The 18,241-nt window shown below is 38.1% G+C and overlaps 1 protein-coding gene across 1 annotated transcript in view; it reads right to left on the bottom strand.

Moving 5' to 3' along the window:
• The window catches only part of LRRC2 (leucine rich repeat containing 2), a 65,383-nt gene extending 60,236 nt beyond the window's left edge, over positions 1–5,147 (bottom strand). Inside the window, exon 1 of the mRNA XM_005426889.2 lies at positions 5,022–5,147. Within this exon, the coding sequence (XP_005426946.1) occupies positions 5,022–5,147 (126 nt within the window). The remainder of the gene's footprint in view (positions 1–5,021) is intronic.
• Positions 5,148–18,241: the final 13,094 nt, after the last annotated feature.

Here is an 18,241-nt window from a genome sequence, read left to right as displayed (position 1 = left end):
ACTGGGACACTACATGGTGACACCAGTTTAGAACGCCTGAGCAATGTTTAAATCAGAGTCACTAGCTGCACAGGATCATTAAATAATCCTATGGAATTTTTAGAATATTATCACAGTAGAACTGGAGCTCAGCCCAGAATAATATTCCTGATGGATGAGTAACATTTGCTTCAAATTCAATTGGATTGATTCGATTTCAGTATCACTGCCAGGTTCTTCCATGCAATTTAAAGGATTGTGGCTGAACATCAGCTTTTATCTTACAATGCACTGCTGTGCATTACTCTAGACATATGGTCTGTATGCACAAGTGCCTACAAACAATGGCAAATAACACAGTATTTTTATTAGTGCTGCAGATCGAAACCAAAATTGTTGACTGCAATTTGTGTTTGCAGCCAAGAGACTGCCAGCTCTAGTTATAGACTAGCTTGGAAAATGTTCTGCATTGGGTATTGAGTAGGAGAATAAAGATAAACATAACAAATGAAATCTTTGTTAAGGTACAAATAGAGTTATAACACTGAAATTTGGGAGAGTGATAGAGACAAATAGTTTTTATTAAACTTGTAAACTCTCGGGGGAAAAAAAGTCAGTCTGCCTGCAATGTGTAGTTTTCTTGTTGCTTTTTATTTTTAATATTCAAGAAATATACAACTCAAAAAATAATACATGCACATTGAATTACCCAGACTTTGAGAAGAAATTTTCGGAGAAGGGACAGCAGAAGAGGTAGCTGAACAAACTTTTATTTTTGCTGCTTGTTTGTTGGTGGACAGAGAAGGCTGTGCCATTTCATAACAAAGATTTAGATAGCTAATTTGGGCAAACAGCTCTGGCATTTCCTCACTGGGATGTTTAATTTGTTAGCCTTCAGCTTTATCTTGCCTACTTCTCACACAAATGACAAACATGTTGCCATCCCTCAAAAAAAAACCCTAACTGTAAACTTTATAAACTTTAACTCTTTTTCCCTAAAAAAAAAAATTAAAAAAAAAAAAGAAAAAGAAAAAGAAAACCATTGAAAAAGAAATCTCAATGAGGAAAATCATCACACTACATCAAGGTCATCTGACAGTATTCAGGATTTTGGGGAACAGTAAAAGATGGTTTTAATAAAAGATCACCACTACAAAAATCTAGAATATTAAATATAAAACAGTGCTATAAACACACACTTCTTTCCATAATATGCACTTTCATAAACACATAGGACAGTCCGCACTATTTTTATCAGTTTGTGGTTCATATTCTATGGGAGATTTCAAACGGACTTGTCTGACAGGATCAAGAAGATGACATAAAATGAAAATAAGCCTACCCAAAGCTGTTCCATTTCCTTTTCTTTTATATTCAGTTGTTGGTTTACATGTGTTCTTTAAGCTGCCACACTTTCACAGTCCCACAAAACCAAAGAGGAAACAGAGAACTGAATTAAATCCATAAAGAAAATTTACCTGATACCAATACCCAGAAGGCCAGTATTCTCAGTAGCTGGTTGTCCAGAATTAGCTTTCACTAGCCAGTTGCTTAAAAATCTACCTTGTAAACAAATCTTTACAAGGCTTCACCATTAATGCTCAGCTGAAGCTTTTCATTCATTTGTGGGATTTTCCTCTGAAGAAAATCTTCAGTCAAAAATTGTCTTACAAGTTAGTTTAATGAGGCTGCATGAACAAAATTACCTTGCCTTAAGGCAAACAGAGCTCCCTAGAGGTTGACTGGGAGTCTGTCCTCGAATAATACATATTACATTTCACTGCATGTTATCAGGTCATTTTACATAGTAATGCAGCATATAGAGGAACTGCACAGTCTCAAAGGCATTAGCAAATTATAACCTCTTTGAGGAAAAAAAAATAAAAAACAAACAAACAAACAAAAAACCAAACAAACAAAAAACAAATAAACAAAAAAAAACCAAACAAAAAAAAAAAAAAAACAAAAACACCAGCCCCAAAGGCCAGATTCCAAACTCTGTTGCATGAGTATATTTGCAGAGGAACTCTATTAACTTCAACACTACTTAAGAATTCACTCTGACTTCTGACAGAATTGAATATCTAGAGCCTTAAATGCTAGAATGTAGTCTTCATTTCAGGAAAGATCCCTCTCTAAATATCTTTTGGAAGCAATCATTTTCGATCAAAATACTTTCTTACTGTGGCACAGTATGAACTTGCATTGATTTCAGTGGACCTACCTGACAATAATCGAATTTTAATCCCTGAGTATGATACCTGAATTAAGTCAATGTAGAACTCCATAAAGTAATGAAATGTATTTATACATGGAAACATTATTTCTATTATTTAATTAGAAATACAATTTTATCTATACTTTCAAGCTAAAAATCAGCAAAGTGTTCTCATATTTTTGGTCTGACATTTGAGAGCACTGAAAAGCACATAAGAAATAACTTGTAAGCTGACATTTAGGACCTAAATGCCAGTGGTCACTGCACACCTCATAAAACAAAGAGGATTTTCTTTTAACTGAATTTGGCATATTACCAATATTCTTATTACTTTGACCATTATTCTATCAGCTTTGACCATTCTATAAGGCCTGCACCATGAGAATGAACATGAACTTTGCCATTTGTTTCAGTGGGTGAAATACTCATCACTCATACTCAGGAGACAAAGTCTAATGTATTTCCCCCTTTTTTTTCCCAGGAGCTCTACAAGTAGTACTAACTGGAAAGCAATCTGAGTGCATGAAGACACACAGCTAAACAAAGTAAAATACATTAATTTTAATTATTTAAAGGAAGAAAAAGATCCTTTGCGCATGCAGCAAGTGCACCTGGGAACTCTTATTTCTGTGCATTATATCTCAAATTTCCTATCTTTGAGTGGTATGGGAAGATAAGATAATTAATTTGGACTTCATTAGTGGAAAGAATGCAGAAAAAGCAGTGAAGCTCCACTCTTTCAGATAGAAGTGTGTCCAAAATAATTAACCACAGGCAGAGAAAAACAGGTAGAATGCATTGGTTTCATGGAAAAGACAAGTCACTGTAAGAACTTATTCTTAACATATTCTTAACTGACAAAAGCCATGGGAGCTCAGATTAGCTATCTCAGAGGACATAAGGCTGTCCTTATTCACTCTTACAGAGAGAACTTACCATGTATCAATTGCTTTTGTACTAGTGAACTCAAAAGTTATCTTCTGCACCACAGAAAACCAAAACCAAAAAAAAAAGTGGCAGGGGGATGTTGACATGTTGTCCACATTAGGACAAATAAGGTTTGAATAAGTTTCATCCTAAGTCCTTTTACTTGTGCTTTCTACCATATGGGAAACAGCAAACAACCATCTCTCAGCTGTCATGGTTTAACCCCATGTTAACCAAGTTCCACACAGACATTTACTCCCCAGCCTCCCCACATCTGCATGGGCAGAAGAATCAGGATAAAAAAGTAACACTTCTTCATTGAGTTAAGAATAGTTCCACAATAGAAACAAAGTAAAATATAATAATAATATTAATATTCATTGCAATAATAATAATGGAAAGAGAGAAAGAAAACCCAGATAAATAAATTATGTCAAATACAACTGCTTACGACCTGCTGACACACTCCTAGTTGATTTCTGAGAAACAAAATCACTCACTTCTGGCCAATTCAACCAATTTATATAGCAAGAATAAAGTTCTATCATATGGAATACCACATTCAGGTCAGCTGTCCTGGCTGTGCTCCCTGCCAGCTCTTTGTTCAGCCCCTCACTAGCAGAGAATGAGACGCTGGAAAGTCCTTGGCTTAACATAAGCACTACTTAGCAACAATCCAAACAGCAGTGTGTTATCAAAATTATTCTCATACTAAATCCAAAACACAGCACTGTACCAGTTACTAAGAAGAAAACTAAATCTATCCTAGTTGAAACCAGGACACGGCTCACACCAAAATGAATGCTTATCCTTTCTAGAGAGTTCAATCTGAAGGATGAACTTATTTTTTTCTTTTTTTTCTTCTGTTTTTGTTAGGATTACAGTATTTATTGTAAGCTTTGGTGGAGGTGGGAAAACCAAGACTCCTGCTATGGCTGTTTTGAAGTGAAAGGTCCCACAGAAAGGATGGTCAGACTCTGTATTATCCTGGTCTCCTCCTAGACCAGCTGCTCTGTTGCCAGGGCAGCTGCCCTGGCAGTGAGAATCTACTAGTGAGGGTGTCCTGAGAGCGCTGAATCACCACACAAAGGTTCAACGCAATTATGTTCTTAAACAAGGGCGCTGTTTAACCCTGTGCATTTTATTTTTAAAACAGAACATGATTTCTATTTTTTTCTGTTCTCGGAGGGAGGATATTGATAAATCCTGTGTTTTCAAACTTCCCAATGTAGTTTAATATTTAACAGTGTCTTATAGGAAACAAAATATTGCTTAAAGAAAATATAAATTCAGTATAATAAAAGCAATAAAATTATAATTGGTGTAAGCATTATAATCAAACCTTCTTTAATACCTCAAGAAAAAATAACCCAATAATTCATATTCTCTTTGGTATTACTTATTCAGAAGCAACTGAATATGTCCCCTTATTTAACTCCTTTTCTTTTTTCTCTCAACACAACAAAAATACTTAAAGTATTTCTTAGTACTGAAACCTGTGAGCATATGTTCACTAATTCTAAAATTAATAATCCCTACTTTTATGCAGTATATTAAAATAAAAACATACAAAAATATATGTTATTTTTATCTTCCATTTATGTCTATGGTTAACAATAAAATATATCATTAATATAGCTTGATCTACATAGGAAAGAGCAGAAACTAATGAAACATAAGTATTGTTTGTGCTTCATTTCTCTAACTATCATGTGAGGAAAGGAAGTAAGATGTCATTGAAATCAAACCCAAACCCCAAAATTTTAATAAACAATTATTTTTAGTATATTTATCATATTTATTACATATATTTCTATTTATTATATTTAGTATATGGCAATGTTAGTGGATAATAAGAACAGATTTGGTTAAAATAATTAATACAAAAGTTGTCTTACTTCTCCAATGCACTTTGTTCTAATCTTTCTTTCTCCTTCCTCTGACGTTCTTTGCTCTTCTTAACTCGAGTTTCCCACAGTCCTCTTATGACAGAAAAGTCAAATATTATCACCTGATGCCCCATATTGTTGACATTAAGCTTCTCCTGCAAAAACAAGCCAATTCTTCAGAAAAAGTAATAATGAGAAAAATAAAGCTCCAAACTATAAGGTTTCATTAAAATTGTGTGGGGAAAAGAGCTGAAGTAATAAGAAATATTAACATAGTATGATTTCCATCTTGTCCAATTTATCAAGGGTTTTGTGCTGACAGTAATCAATGTAGCATACAATTCATTTCTACATAAAATCCATGGCAACAGCTACACATTAAATTTTTTGTATTCCTTACAGTTTTTCCTTTTCACGATAAAGACAGAGTTGCAAAAAAAAATACTGGTTTGATTAAGTAACACTGATGAAAATAGCTTTAAAGGCTTTGCATTTTTAATAATTTCTGTGACTAATATTAAAATGAACGCTCATAAAGAATTTATTCATTTTAAATCATGCAAAAGCACTTCATCTGGAGTTGCTGTGTATTGATCTTTATGACCTCAAGCTATCCTGTTTCAATGGAATTTGTGAAATTCCTGTGTCCCCATAAGTATCTGCTTACCTGTGAAAGGCATCAAAAGATCAGCCCCATAACACACAAAAAAATTCACCTAAGACAGGAGACATGGGGAAGTTTTGGTGAATGTGTCATGGTCCCCACTTACTAACATGTCCTTATTCTGGCCAATCAACAGGGTTGACTTTGCAGCAGCCAGGAGGGTCATGGCCAGGACCCTGAGGTTCTTCACCTCAGCACGTGGTGAGGTACTCACACCTGCCTTTTTCACTTTACTGGACTGCACACTCAGATGAGGTCATAATGAGAAATCACATGTGAATCATTCACCTGTCTTGTACACTGTTATTAGTATTGTTGTTACTGTTTTTTTTTTTTTTTATTTCATTGCTATTTCCACTAAATCATTCTCATCTCAACCCATGATCTTTACTTTTTTGTGCCTCCATTCTTCTCTTGATCCTGCTACAGGGGAAGACAGCCACAGTGAGAGAGCAGCACATTATCGGGTGTGTTTTGAGTAGGAACACTAAATTGGGGAATTAGGAATTCTTAAACCACAACACACATCGAAACACATTCCAACAGTCAGAGGCTTGATATCAGTGTATCAGGTTCCATGCAGTTAGGAACTGATGTGAGCCAGAAAAGGAAGCTCAAAGAATATATACCTGATATAAAATGCTGGAAAACTTGTAACAATGGGCAAAGAGAAAGCTTAGTTACTCATTCTTTAATGGCAACCTCTTTTCCAACCCTTCTTGACTGGGTGGACTGCAGGATGTGGACTGGAAGAGAAAACTCCCTCTCACAAGATCAGTTTCATGACCATCTGAGGAACCTGAATATGCTTAAGTTTTTGATGAATGCATATCAGATTCTGAAGGAATTGGCTGATGTAGTTGACAAGCCAATCTCCCTGCTATCCAGAGAGTCATGGAAGTCCAGGGAAGTCCCTGGTGAGCGAAAAAAGGGAAACACTGCATCCATCCTTTAAAAAGTTAGAAAGGGGGACCTTGGGCATTACCAAGCTGTCAGGCTCACCTCTCTGCCTGGGAAGGTCCTGGAACAGGTCATCCTACTAGCTATGCTAAGGCACAGAGAGACAAGGAGCATGATTTGGGATAGCCAGCCGGGCTTCACTAAGGGCAGCTCTTGCCTGACCAACCCAGTGGCCTTCTATGATGGAAGGATTACACCAGTGGACAAGGAAAGGCTACAGATATCATTTATCTGGACTTCTGTAAAGCCTTTGACACAGTCCCCCGCAATGTCTTTCTCTCTAATTTGACATGGATTCAGCAGGTGGACTGTTGGATGGATAAGGAATTGACCTGACAGTCACATCAAGAGGGTAGTGGTCAATAGCTCAGAGTCCTGATGGACATCAGTGACAAGTGGTGTCCCACAGGAGTCTGCATTGGCACCAGTACTAGTCAATATCTTCCTTTATGACATATACAAAAGGATTAAGTGCACTCTCAGCAAATTTGTAGAGGACACCAAGCTGAGTGGTGTTGTTATTACACCTGAAAGATGGAATGTCATCCAGAGAGACCTGGACAAGCTTGAGAAGTGGGCCTATGGGAATATCCCACTTATTTTTCCACTTTCCCATTTGCCATAAGTGCGACTTGCTGCACTAAGTGCAAGTGCAAGGAGACCAAGGGTGAGGTGCTGTACCTGGGCCAGGACAACCCCTTAAAACGTAGGCTGTGGGATGAACAGATGGAGAGCAGCCCTGCCAAGGACTTGGTGGTGCTGGTGGGTGAGAGGCTGGACATAACTCAGCCATGGGCACTTCCAGCCCAGAAAGCCAAACACGTCCTGGAGTGCATCAAAAGCAATGGTCAGCAGCTGGGGGTTGATTCTTCCTTTCTATTCCACTCTCATGAGGAGCCAGCCTGGAGTGCTGGCTGCATCCTCCTCTAAGTTCCTCAGCATAGGAAAGACATGGACCTGTTGGAGCTGGTCTAGAGAAGGACTGACGCTAGCTGTTTATATACAGACGCGAACAGGACATGGGGCTGCTAGGAAAGTGTCTAGAGCCGTTTATTTCTCAGCATCAGCTTCATACATGATTTTTTACATGCAAGATGCGAGCAGCTCGCTATCCAGGCAGCAGTCTAAAGAAACTTAATGTTACAACATACTAAATACTTGACTTAGCTAATTACACAAAGCAGAAGCATATTGACAGTGGCCCACATTGGACCACCAGGAAGATTAAAGGGATGGAAAACCTCTCCTTTGAGAAAAGACTGGGAGAATTTGGATTATTCAGCCTGGAGGAGGGAAGGCTTTGGAGTAATTGTAACAGTCCAGTACCTGAAGGAAGCCTGCAAGAAAGACGGAGACAGCATGTAATGATAAGACAAGGGGGAATGGATTCAAACTGAAAGAGATGGTTTAGATTAGATATTCCAAAGGTACTCCTTACTGTGAGTGTGGTGAGGCGCTGGAATATGTTGCCCAGAGAAGCTGTGGATTACCTATCCCTGCTCAAGAGCAGGCTGGATGGGGGTCTGAGCAACCCAGTCCAGTGAAAGTCATCCCTGCCCTGGAACTGGATGATCTTTAAGGTCCTGTCCAACCTATCCATTCTATGATTCTCCGTGTGAAACACAGCATGACTTACAAGATGGTGTTCCTTATAGTCGTTCAGTACCAGCATAGGAAACTAATCACCTACTAAATCTCTAATGCAAGTACACAAACAAATCTTGATAAAAGAGGTGGAACTATACTTTCTTGCTGAGAGTCACTAGTGGGGATACGATCATCACAATATACTGGCTCTCATAAACTGTATCTAGATTACCAACAGAGGAAAGTCACTTATTTAAACTTTGTGTGAGTTTTTATTAGAGAACACATTTATTATACTGTTTATAAGCTTAGGGGGAAAAAAATAAACAGTAGAAGAAAACTCTTCTTGACCATCTATTATCAGTTAAAGAGCAATCCTCCCTTTTCCTGTGCGTTTTCAAGCTCATGTCTATAATTTTTCCTCAGATGCTACTGTGATCATTTTTTCCAAGCATTGTGTCCTTCAGCTGGGGCTATTTATTATCTGTCCTTCTGTTATAATATTGAGGACAAAGGGGAAATTATTCTCCCCTTTGTATTTTTCCCTTGTAACTTTGCAACTGTCCCTTTTCTCTTTCACCCCCTTTCACCTACACATCCTTCTTTAGTACATAGCATACAAAGGAATAATTTATTCTGAGCCAGGAAAACACTCTCATGTCCTCTGGAAAATGCACAGCATGGACTAAAAAGAATGATGCATAGGTACATCCAGAGCAAAGGTACCTACCTTCTCACCTTATTAGTCATCTCAGTAAGAAAGGCCCTCTCAAATATCAACAAGTATTGGCTCAAAATTGGTCAGAGACCAGTATCATTCTATTTACATGGTCTTCTGTGTGTTAGGATGTTTATATAAAATGTTATCTTTGTTGTTCATAAAACTGCACCTATTGCTTGTTTATCTTTGCTAGCACTTAAAATGAGGCAAAAATAGTTCCTAACCTATCTGGAGCTAACAGCTGATAGCAGCTGAGTCAAAACACCATTAAAACAGTGTAATTAAAACAGTGACCTTATTCTCTGTGGAAAGGTTTGTCCTTCTAAAACATATTCACTACTAATTTACAGGAACTGTTTACCTCATAAAATAAAATGTTCACCTCTGCTTACAGGAGAAAGAAATCCAGTGACAAGGACTTCACCCCCTCACAGTAACTGCAGACCAGCAGTCATTCTGCAGAGTCTAATTCATTTTAATAGACCAATTCATAGAAGTGTGTTTTGGTAGAAAGGCTGTTGCAGAAGCTGAATTGTTGCGAGGCAGTGAAGTTGCAGCTGGACACTTGACCTCTGTTGGAACTAGATGGCCTTAATCAACAGAGAGTCTGAATAGACTGTGAAAGCACTCCTTTTCCTTGACTCATTTCTCACCTTCCTGTCTCACAGCTTAAGTCATCCGTTCTTTATTGAGACACTGATTTATTAAACACTAGGTTGGAAAAGTTCATTTTATCCACATATTGCTTTTATCCACATATAGCTTTTACCCACATGTTGCACTAAGTGGCAAGGTATTGTGGGGTTTTCTTCTATGATAAAACCAAGCAGAGGACAAACTTGGGTGGGAGGTGAGAGCTGTCCATCATAACGCCTCAGAATTAATCTCTTCGGAAGGAGGAAAGACACAAATCCTGATCAGATTACAGGGTGACTAAGGCTTTAGAAATATGTATCAGGACAAATGTGAAATGCTTTTTGACATCTACAGCTCTGAAAAGGTCACCTAGCAATCTTCACAGGGCTGTTGCTTTATCCTATATCCTTGTCTAAAAAATAGGCATAAAGTATCAAGCATGATGGCAGAATAAGTATTTGCCGAAATTCAGACACCGTCATTCTCCTAATGAAGAAATATTGCCCAGGAAGGAAAACTGGCTAAAGCTGTGCTTAACTGATACTAACTATAGGTTCTTCAGGATACCTACTCATGCATGGCAAGAATTTATCACAGAAGAAGCAACTACTAATAATGATTTTGATTTCTAGAAATACATATTCAAATTCACGCACAGTAGTTTCTTTCTTCTAAACATCAGATTAGGCCTGTAGAGGAAAGCTTAAAATTATCATCTATTATTCACGGTGGTAAGCTACATTTGGATAGAGAAAAATCTCAGTCATACTCTTCTTTCTGACTTCTTAGCTTCAACTAGGAACACCACTATTTTTCCTCCCATACTTAGGCTATTCACAGGGAATCACTGTTATCATTCTGTTCATTGTCAGAAACCACAGTGAAGTTAGACAGGACCTCTAGAGATCACCTCATCGGACTGCTCTGCTCAAAGCAGTCATATTGTTCTGTACATCCAGCAGCACCCCTCCTTTTCCAATTTCCCCATCATTTTGTAGTTCAGCATTGCTTCTTTCTTATCCCATACTTACACATGACCATTAAGGACAGGCTTTTGTCATACTTCTGAGGCTTTCCCCACCCATCCATATGGCAGTAAGTCAAAAACAAAAAAATATTTCTTACCTAAGAAACAGGCACCTTTGTTTTCATTAAGGACAAGTCCTGATCACAAAAGCAGTCATGGCCTGCATTCCCAAGATCTTACTTCATAACTACACTGAGTTTGCGACTTAAAGTCATCTTGACTTAAGTAGCATCTAAATTTTGTTGCAGATCATCAGCACACCTTTCTTAGATGATGCATGGTTATAGCATTTACCAGTCTTTTGAGTTATTAGAGAGATAGGCCACAAAACAAGGCTATTCAGTAACATATGATAATTAACATACAGCACTTTTTAGGAGAAAAGGGATTCAAGAACACAAAAAGAAGGCAATGTCATTTACAAGAGAATTACATATGGAGAAACTAGTTCTCTGTGTCTATGGAAGCAAATAATCTTATCCCTAGCCATTTACACCTCCCAAGAAGTTATCTGCAAGACCTTAATCAATATCCTTAAAAGGCAACATACCGGGAAGTCAAGCTGATCTTGTCTTCTTTGTAATGATTAGCTCAGAATTCAGGATACTTTTTTTTCTTTTAGCTATTCTAGGATTTTCCCTTCAGAAGCAGCTACACATTAGTTTAAAAAAATACTTTTAGGTAATATAATAAATAAATAAATAAATAAATAAATAAAATCATCTCAAAATTTTAAAAATAGCATTTTTTTAAATAAGCATTGCAGTACTTAACAAGGTGATATGAGAATCTGTAACCAGAGAAACTTGTATTAGTGGCAAAGACTTTTTTTTTTTGCTTCACTCCTTCCTGCTCTTTAGGTTTTTTTTAGGAGGAGGAGGAATAAGAAATCCCTTTGAACACCACGACCTTTGCATCTCTCTCTCAACCAGCAGGTTATGTCAACCTTGTCCCTGTTTTTATCAATAAGGAAATCACAGGAATCTCTGTAACTAGAATTTTCCTTCTACATTAAAAAACACAGATTCTTTCTCTCCCCAGGGATGTACTATCAGTTCAAGATACAATAGCCTGCAAAATATTCTGAATTTCATCATTCCAGGGTCCTGTGCCTTCACTAGAACACATTACCAAGCCGCTCCCCTACAAAGGAATTCTCTCTGACTCTTCCTATTGCAGGCCCCATCTCAACACCGAGACCCATTTTCTTATCAAGTGAATTTAATAATCTGCCACTTCTCCAGGCCAGCTGAGGTGAGAAGGAACACTTCTCTGTAAGAGCATTCTTTTGCTGCCAGCATTTGGGTTTAGGTGCCCTATTGCTGTTAGCTATCCCCATACACACAGAGCAGAAAAACTCTTTCCAGACACTTATGTGCAATTTCTATCCTTAGAAAAAAGAAAACACCTTTCCTTAGTCTTGCAGAAACTTTATTCATTTAAATGTATCTATAAATAGGGCTATTAAAATCAAACGCAGGCCTCATGTGTATAATGATATTGAGCATTTGGAGCATTTGGAACATTTGGATGCTCTTAAGCATTTGGAGGATTAACTGGCAAAACACCACAATATTAGGGATAATACTCATCATATGTTTTTATTTAAATGGTATAATATTAATGCCAAATATTATTGCTACTAAAAGCATCTGCCTAAGTATCTGCATGGGTTTTTTTATTTTATCATTTATATTATCATTTATTTTACTTTATTGTATAAATTCACCTAAAAGTAGGCAGACTGGTCTCTAGCATCTACTTCAGAGATTATTTTTTAAATAGTAGGAGTACTCAGAAGCCATGAAACAGACTCTCTTCAGCAAGGTGTTGAAAATATACAGGATGGAAAAGGAGATAACTACCTTGTAATCTCCATAGTCTTTATTATTTTTTATTCATTGTTATTCATGTTGTTGTTACAAATATACACATACTTCATATTTCAACTCTTCAATAAAACTGGAGAGGTTTAAGTATGCTGTGCCTTAAATGACTTTGCTCCCTTCAGCTGCTGCTATCTCCAACCCTTGTTTACAGGTCTGCCACAGATGCTACTACAGCCATCTTTGATAGCAGCCAGTGATCTCGTGACCACTTATGTTTGTTTCCACTTGACTTCTGAACCCTGAGCAGGCATTTGATGACTGGGTTTTTTCCTTTTTCTTTTTTCTTTTTTTCCCCCTTGGATTAAGGGGGAAATAAAGCGGGAAATTTCTGACTTTCAATAACTCTAGAAGTGTCACCAACCTGAGTATGGAGGACCACTGGAGGCAACTAAGTTTCAAAGTTAGGTTGCCTTTTGGGAGCTCCTGGTGTTTAATGCTGAAGGAGTTTCATCTCCATCACCTGCACTTGCACCACAAGGTGCCATGGACTACCCGATCTTCAAAAAAGAGTTTAAGGATATATGAGATAAAAGCAACACTGAATTCTGGATGGAAGGCCTTCCATGGATAAAAAGTGCTTTTCAAATCAGCAACTTCATTGAAAGAACAGTTTTCAGCCTTTCTGCACTTGTCTCAGCATCCGAGATAGATCAATCAATGCGTAAATACCTTGAGAAGCATACTACCAAAAAAAAAACTGAGAAAAAACATAAAGACAAGGCAAGGTCTTCTTTAAAAAGAAAAGTAGTGGAGCACAAGAGAAGTATTCTTAGATACGATGACTGTGGCCCACCAAGATTAACTGTACCAAACTCTTCTACAGCTCCTCTCTGTTTACCAATACTATCTGTCTTCTCTGCAGCGGGTAGAATACAGACAGTGATAAGTCAAAATTGCATTGGCTTTATTATAGTAGAGTTTAAAGTTCTCTGAACATAGCTGGGATTAGTGTTAATGCTGGCCAACTTGTGTGTGCACAGTATTCTGTAGAACAAGACTTGAGTCTTGAGTCTGAAAGAGTACAACCTAATTTTGAGGCTACAGATCCAGCCAGTATTAGTCTCTGTTAACAGCTCTCCTGATTTCACATGGCACCTGGTTGTCCTAAAGCACAGCACTGTGTATACTTTCCTCTGCTGTTTTACATGAGTTATTAAATTATTAATGTTTTGGTTTCTTCAATTTGCTTAACAACCTGGCTCACTTGGGCCCTTTTTCTTTCAGATAATCACTGTGGGAGATCTGCTGCACTCTAATGAGTATTACTGGCAGGATTACATGGGGGAAAATATGAGTGAAATATTTCCTACCAATGCTGCAAATAATTTCTTAGGAAATAAACTCACTCACACTGTTCTTTGGAAACATCAAGTCATTTATCTATCAAGTTTTTAAATAATTCAGAGGAAACCTGACATTTGGATAGCAACAGAACACATTTTTTATGTTATCAAGAAAAGATTAAATTAGAGAAACATGCTGTGATTGAAAGAGCAATAGCGATTGTGGCAAAGTTCACCCTATACAACTATATTTTGCTAACCGAGCACAGCTTGGAAGTGGGGTAGTGCTTCTCTGTGATGTTTGAGGAGCAGGAGAGGACTGCAAAGTGGGAAGTTGCTCTTCCCTACCTTGTTTTGCTTCTGGTAACAATCTCTTATTGTTCTACACTAGCAGGGAATTATCCTTCCTGCTAATTTGGTTGGTTTAGCTGTCACTAGTCTTGCCAAAAGTGCAGATTTGACAGTGAAAGTTTGAGGTCTGGGATCCAAGATAGATTGTGTTTCAGAGCACATATGCATGCAGGCATGTGATTGCTGGGTCCTGGGGAATATGTGGGCAGGGCAATGTGATGGATCACAGTGGGTGTCCCCCTGAAGGCCTGGGTCCCCAGAGATCCAATAAATGTAGCTATAGCACAGAGTAAATACAAGAGGAGAGGGACAATCTGCTCCAAGGCTGGAGAAGGCAGTCCTGACACCTGGACATGAGCCCAGATGTTTTGGGAGTTTGAAATGTTCCTTCCTGCTCTCTCAAGAGTACAGTCTCAGCCAGCTGGCTCCTGCATAAACAAACACAGACAGTGACACTTTCAAGCTATTAATTAGTCCAACTTTCAGTGTAGTTAATTTCAGAAATTAGTGTCTTTCTGTATCATGGAGCTTAATCATGAACGCTTTGATGAATTAAGGTCTTTTTTAGTCTTCTTCTTTAGCTGCTTCATGGAAGATACATTTATGAATAGAATCTGACGTTAGCCTCTTTCATACACAAATAAGTAACGTTTGCATTGTTTACATTCCCCAGCTAAGAGAAAACATATCTTTTTTTTAACCTACTCATTATAACTCAGGTAAAAATAGCTATGAACACTATAAAATTAAAAACAGATATGCAAGAGCTGAAATTGGTTTCTACACATTTTTATGTGCATATTTCTCTTTGTCCATTGCTGCAGCATAATGCTTTACTGACAGTTTTCATTAATCAGTTCCTATTCTAGATGTAAATTAACCAGCCTCACAAACAAGAGTCCTCTTTATCACTGCAGTCTTCACATCTTGATTTTTAGACAATTTTTCACAGGGTTATTCATTAATTAGATCTTTAATTATGGATTAATTAGCAGCTGATTTACAATATTCCTTATACTTTCTCAACTCTTGTAACACTAATATGTTTGCCATCAAGCATGATAGATGTTACATATGCAAGGGGATTTATTACAGATGTATTCCCCTAGCACTTAAGTGAGCTGACTAATTATTCTTCCGCTGACAATGAAGCTAATGAAACACTGGACTGATGTCTCTGACAAAAATCCATTCTTTTTCTTTTTTTTTTTCACTGGATATTGCTGAGGAGACGTCTAATTTTCTTAAGACTGAGAGAGGGATGATGTATTTGAAATGGGCATGTATTTTGAGGTTGTTTCTTATCAAAGGAAAAACAGCTTAAAAGTGTATTACATATTGGTAAAGGTGTTGAATCTACACATGTAGCTATAGTCAGCAGGTGTAAACAATTGTCTTGGACTGCATACAACAGAGTCCTGGGAAACTAAAAGCATGTTTAAGAACTGATCAGAGAGATCCCCCTTAACTTCTCATACATAGACCCATAGCAAATAAATTTGCATGCTTTGTCACTGAGCAAAACACTGAGGCTTTCATATACGATTAGATGATCTTAATTAACCATAACATCACACTCTCTGGTTTCTAAAACTTGTTTCACATCCATTGTCATTTTTAACACAATGTTTCATTGACTTCTTATTTGTCTTAAGGTTCCTGAACAATTCCCAAGAATGGAGGCTACTCTTACTTACCTTTCATGTACCCTTAGAGGGTACAGCCTCTGATGTTACCTCTGTGAATGACAACATCATAAATGTTATTTTAGACTCTCTGTCCTAACTGACACTAATTAAAAACCCTCAATATGTATAATTTTCTTTTTCTCCCTGGGGAGGCATTTTGCATGTATTGATCTAAGAATTCAATCCTGTCACCTGCCTCTACTGCAGAAGGAGAACAAAAACCTATGTCTTACCTACAGCAGTCCTATTTCCTGTGCTAGAGACTAGATCATTAGTTGTGTAATGAGTAAAATGGTCATAGCCAATTGCAAAGATGTTAAATTTTGTGATTTAAGATGGTAGATAATATAGATAAACTAGAGATTATGCTGCTTTCAACTACTTCAGCAGTCAAGTTATTTTAGCTCTAATGACCCCAAAGCCCACCACTTAGTCATGAGGTGGCATCTGTATTTTATCAGTTCTCTCACCACAGCTATGTCTCTAGTCTTTCCCACAAAACTTTCCCACGTCTGTGGAGAGCAGACACAAGCAACATTGACAGCTGGACACCTTCCTTTGGAATAATTCTCTACTTTTATTTTCTGTCTGAGAAGAGCAAAGTGAGTGAAACTCTTTGGTATGATCTACCTCTTTGCTTAATGAGCATTATCATCCATCCCTGATCCTTGAAACTATGCTCAGCTAACTGCTGTTCAGAGGAAGAGGGCTGGTCAGTACCTCTTAACCTGCAGAAAGTAATATGTCAATGATAGCACATACATGCTTGTGGTAGCAACAACAGCAATAATGACAATATTTGACTTTAAATGATAGGCTATGTTCTCAAAAGATGTAGCGGGCTGTATTTCCTATGCCAGTTAGATTAACTGTAAGTAGCCTTCAGAAACTGAAGTTCTATAACTCTTTTTAAATTCCACTGTAAATTCTGACAGACAGCAAAGATAAATGACTGACCTCTCAAACAATTTTTTTTCTTGAAAATCATTCTCACACCAGCATATGTCCTTGAGATGAAATAGCAATGTTTTATTATAACTGAGTCACAGAATAGAACTTGAAAGGTTTCCTAAATTATAAAGTTTGGATTTGTCACAAGTGTAAATCTATTTACAGGAACTATGTACAGGGTGAATCTCACTCTCTTCAAAGATATCCACCAAACATACTGCCTTGGACTAAATGCTCTCTGTTTCAACTGCTTTTCCCATATGCATTAGTTTTTAAAGATCTGCAGCACAACCGGAGCAACCTGATAGCTACTTCTCACTTTTCCTGCTATTTTCCACCTTGACCCCACATATCTGAAGAAACACAATAATCAGCAAAACTGTCACTTACCTACTACTAAAGAACACAAGTGTCCAGAGCTCCTGAGTGTGCTCTGCAGTTATTCAGTGTGGGACACTGATGTTGTTTATAGCATAGCACAGCTCATGGTCAGCCAGATTTGTTTGAACCCTGCAGCGTGACTAGCCTTCCAGATATACTAATATGCTATATTTGTAAAGTGATAACATGATCTGTGGTCTTACAGCAGAGACACAGGCAGGATAAAGTGTCTGCACTGCATGAGTCAACACAGGATGGAAACAACACTGCTAGGACAGCATCTCATTTGCTTCAAGGGAAGTGTGACAGAGATAATATTACTCATACTCATGTATTTGTTGGAAAAGGGCAAGGAAAATAAAAGAAAAATGGATATACAGTCTGAATTCCTCTAGTATACCTTTTCCTTATTCCTCTAGCTACCTTTTCCTTTCCATGTCCATTCAATACTGAAATAAATATACACATGGGTACACAGACTATTACCATGCAGGTTGCATGACTGATTGATTTACAGCAAATTCTGCTTTTTCTTGCTGATGGTGGCTCACCATTTTAGGACAATGCTTGTCACTTGTATTCCTGCTTATTGTTAGTGGCCCAGAAGGGTCGGGCTGTGGGCAGCCAGAGATTATCTTGCTGCAGGATCCGCATTGCCAGGGCAGGGGCTGATAAGCTCAAGGGGCTGATGTGAGCCATGGACAAAAGGGCTAGGTCCTGAGGATGCAAGAGGGAAGATGAACATGGACACAGAAGCCCATCAGGACCTTCATGGCCCTCCCTGACAATTCAGCATGAATGTTTGGCATTTTCTCATTGTACCTTTGATGAAATAAGCCCATTCATTTCTAATTTGAAAATAGAGGTCAGGGAGGGACGGGAGGGATGGAGGCAGGCAGGCAGGCAGGCAGGCAGGAAGGCAGGCAGGGAGGCAGGCAGGGAGGCAGGGAGGCAGGCAGGCAGGCAGGCAGGAAGGAAGGCAAGAAGGAAGGCAGGAAGGCAGGCAGGCAGGAAGGCAGGAAGGCAGGAAGGCAGGAAGGAAGGCAGGAAGGAAGGCAGGAAGGAAGGCAGGAAGGAAGGCAGGAAGGAA

Source organism: Geospiza fortis, unplaced genomic scaffold (assembly GCF_000277835.1).
Source record: "Geospiza fortis unplaced genomic scaffold, GeoFor_1.0 scaffold325, whole genome shotgun sequence".
NCBI classification, from domain to species: domain Eukaryota; kingdom Metazoa; phylum Chordata; class Aves; order Passeriformes; family Thraupidae; genus Geospiza; species Geospiza fortis.
This window is presented reverse-complemented; position numbering and strand designations above follow the sequence as displayed.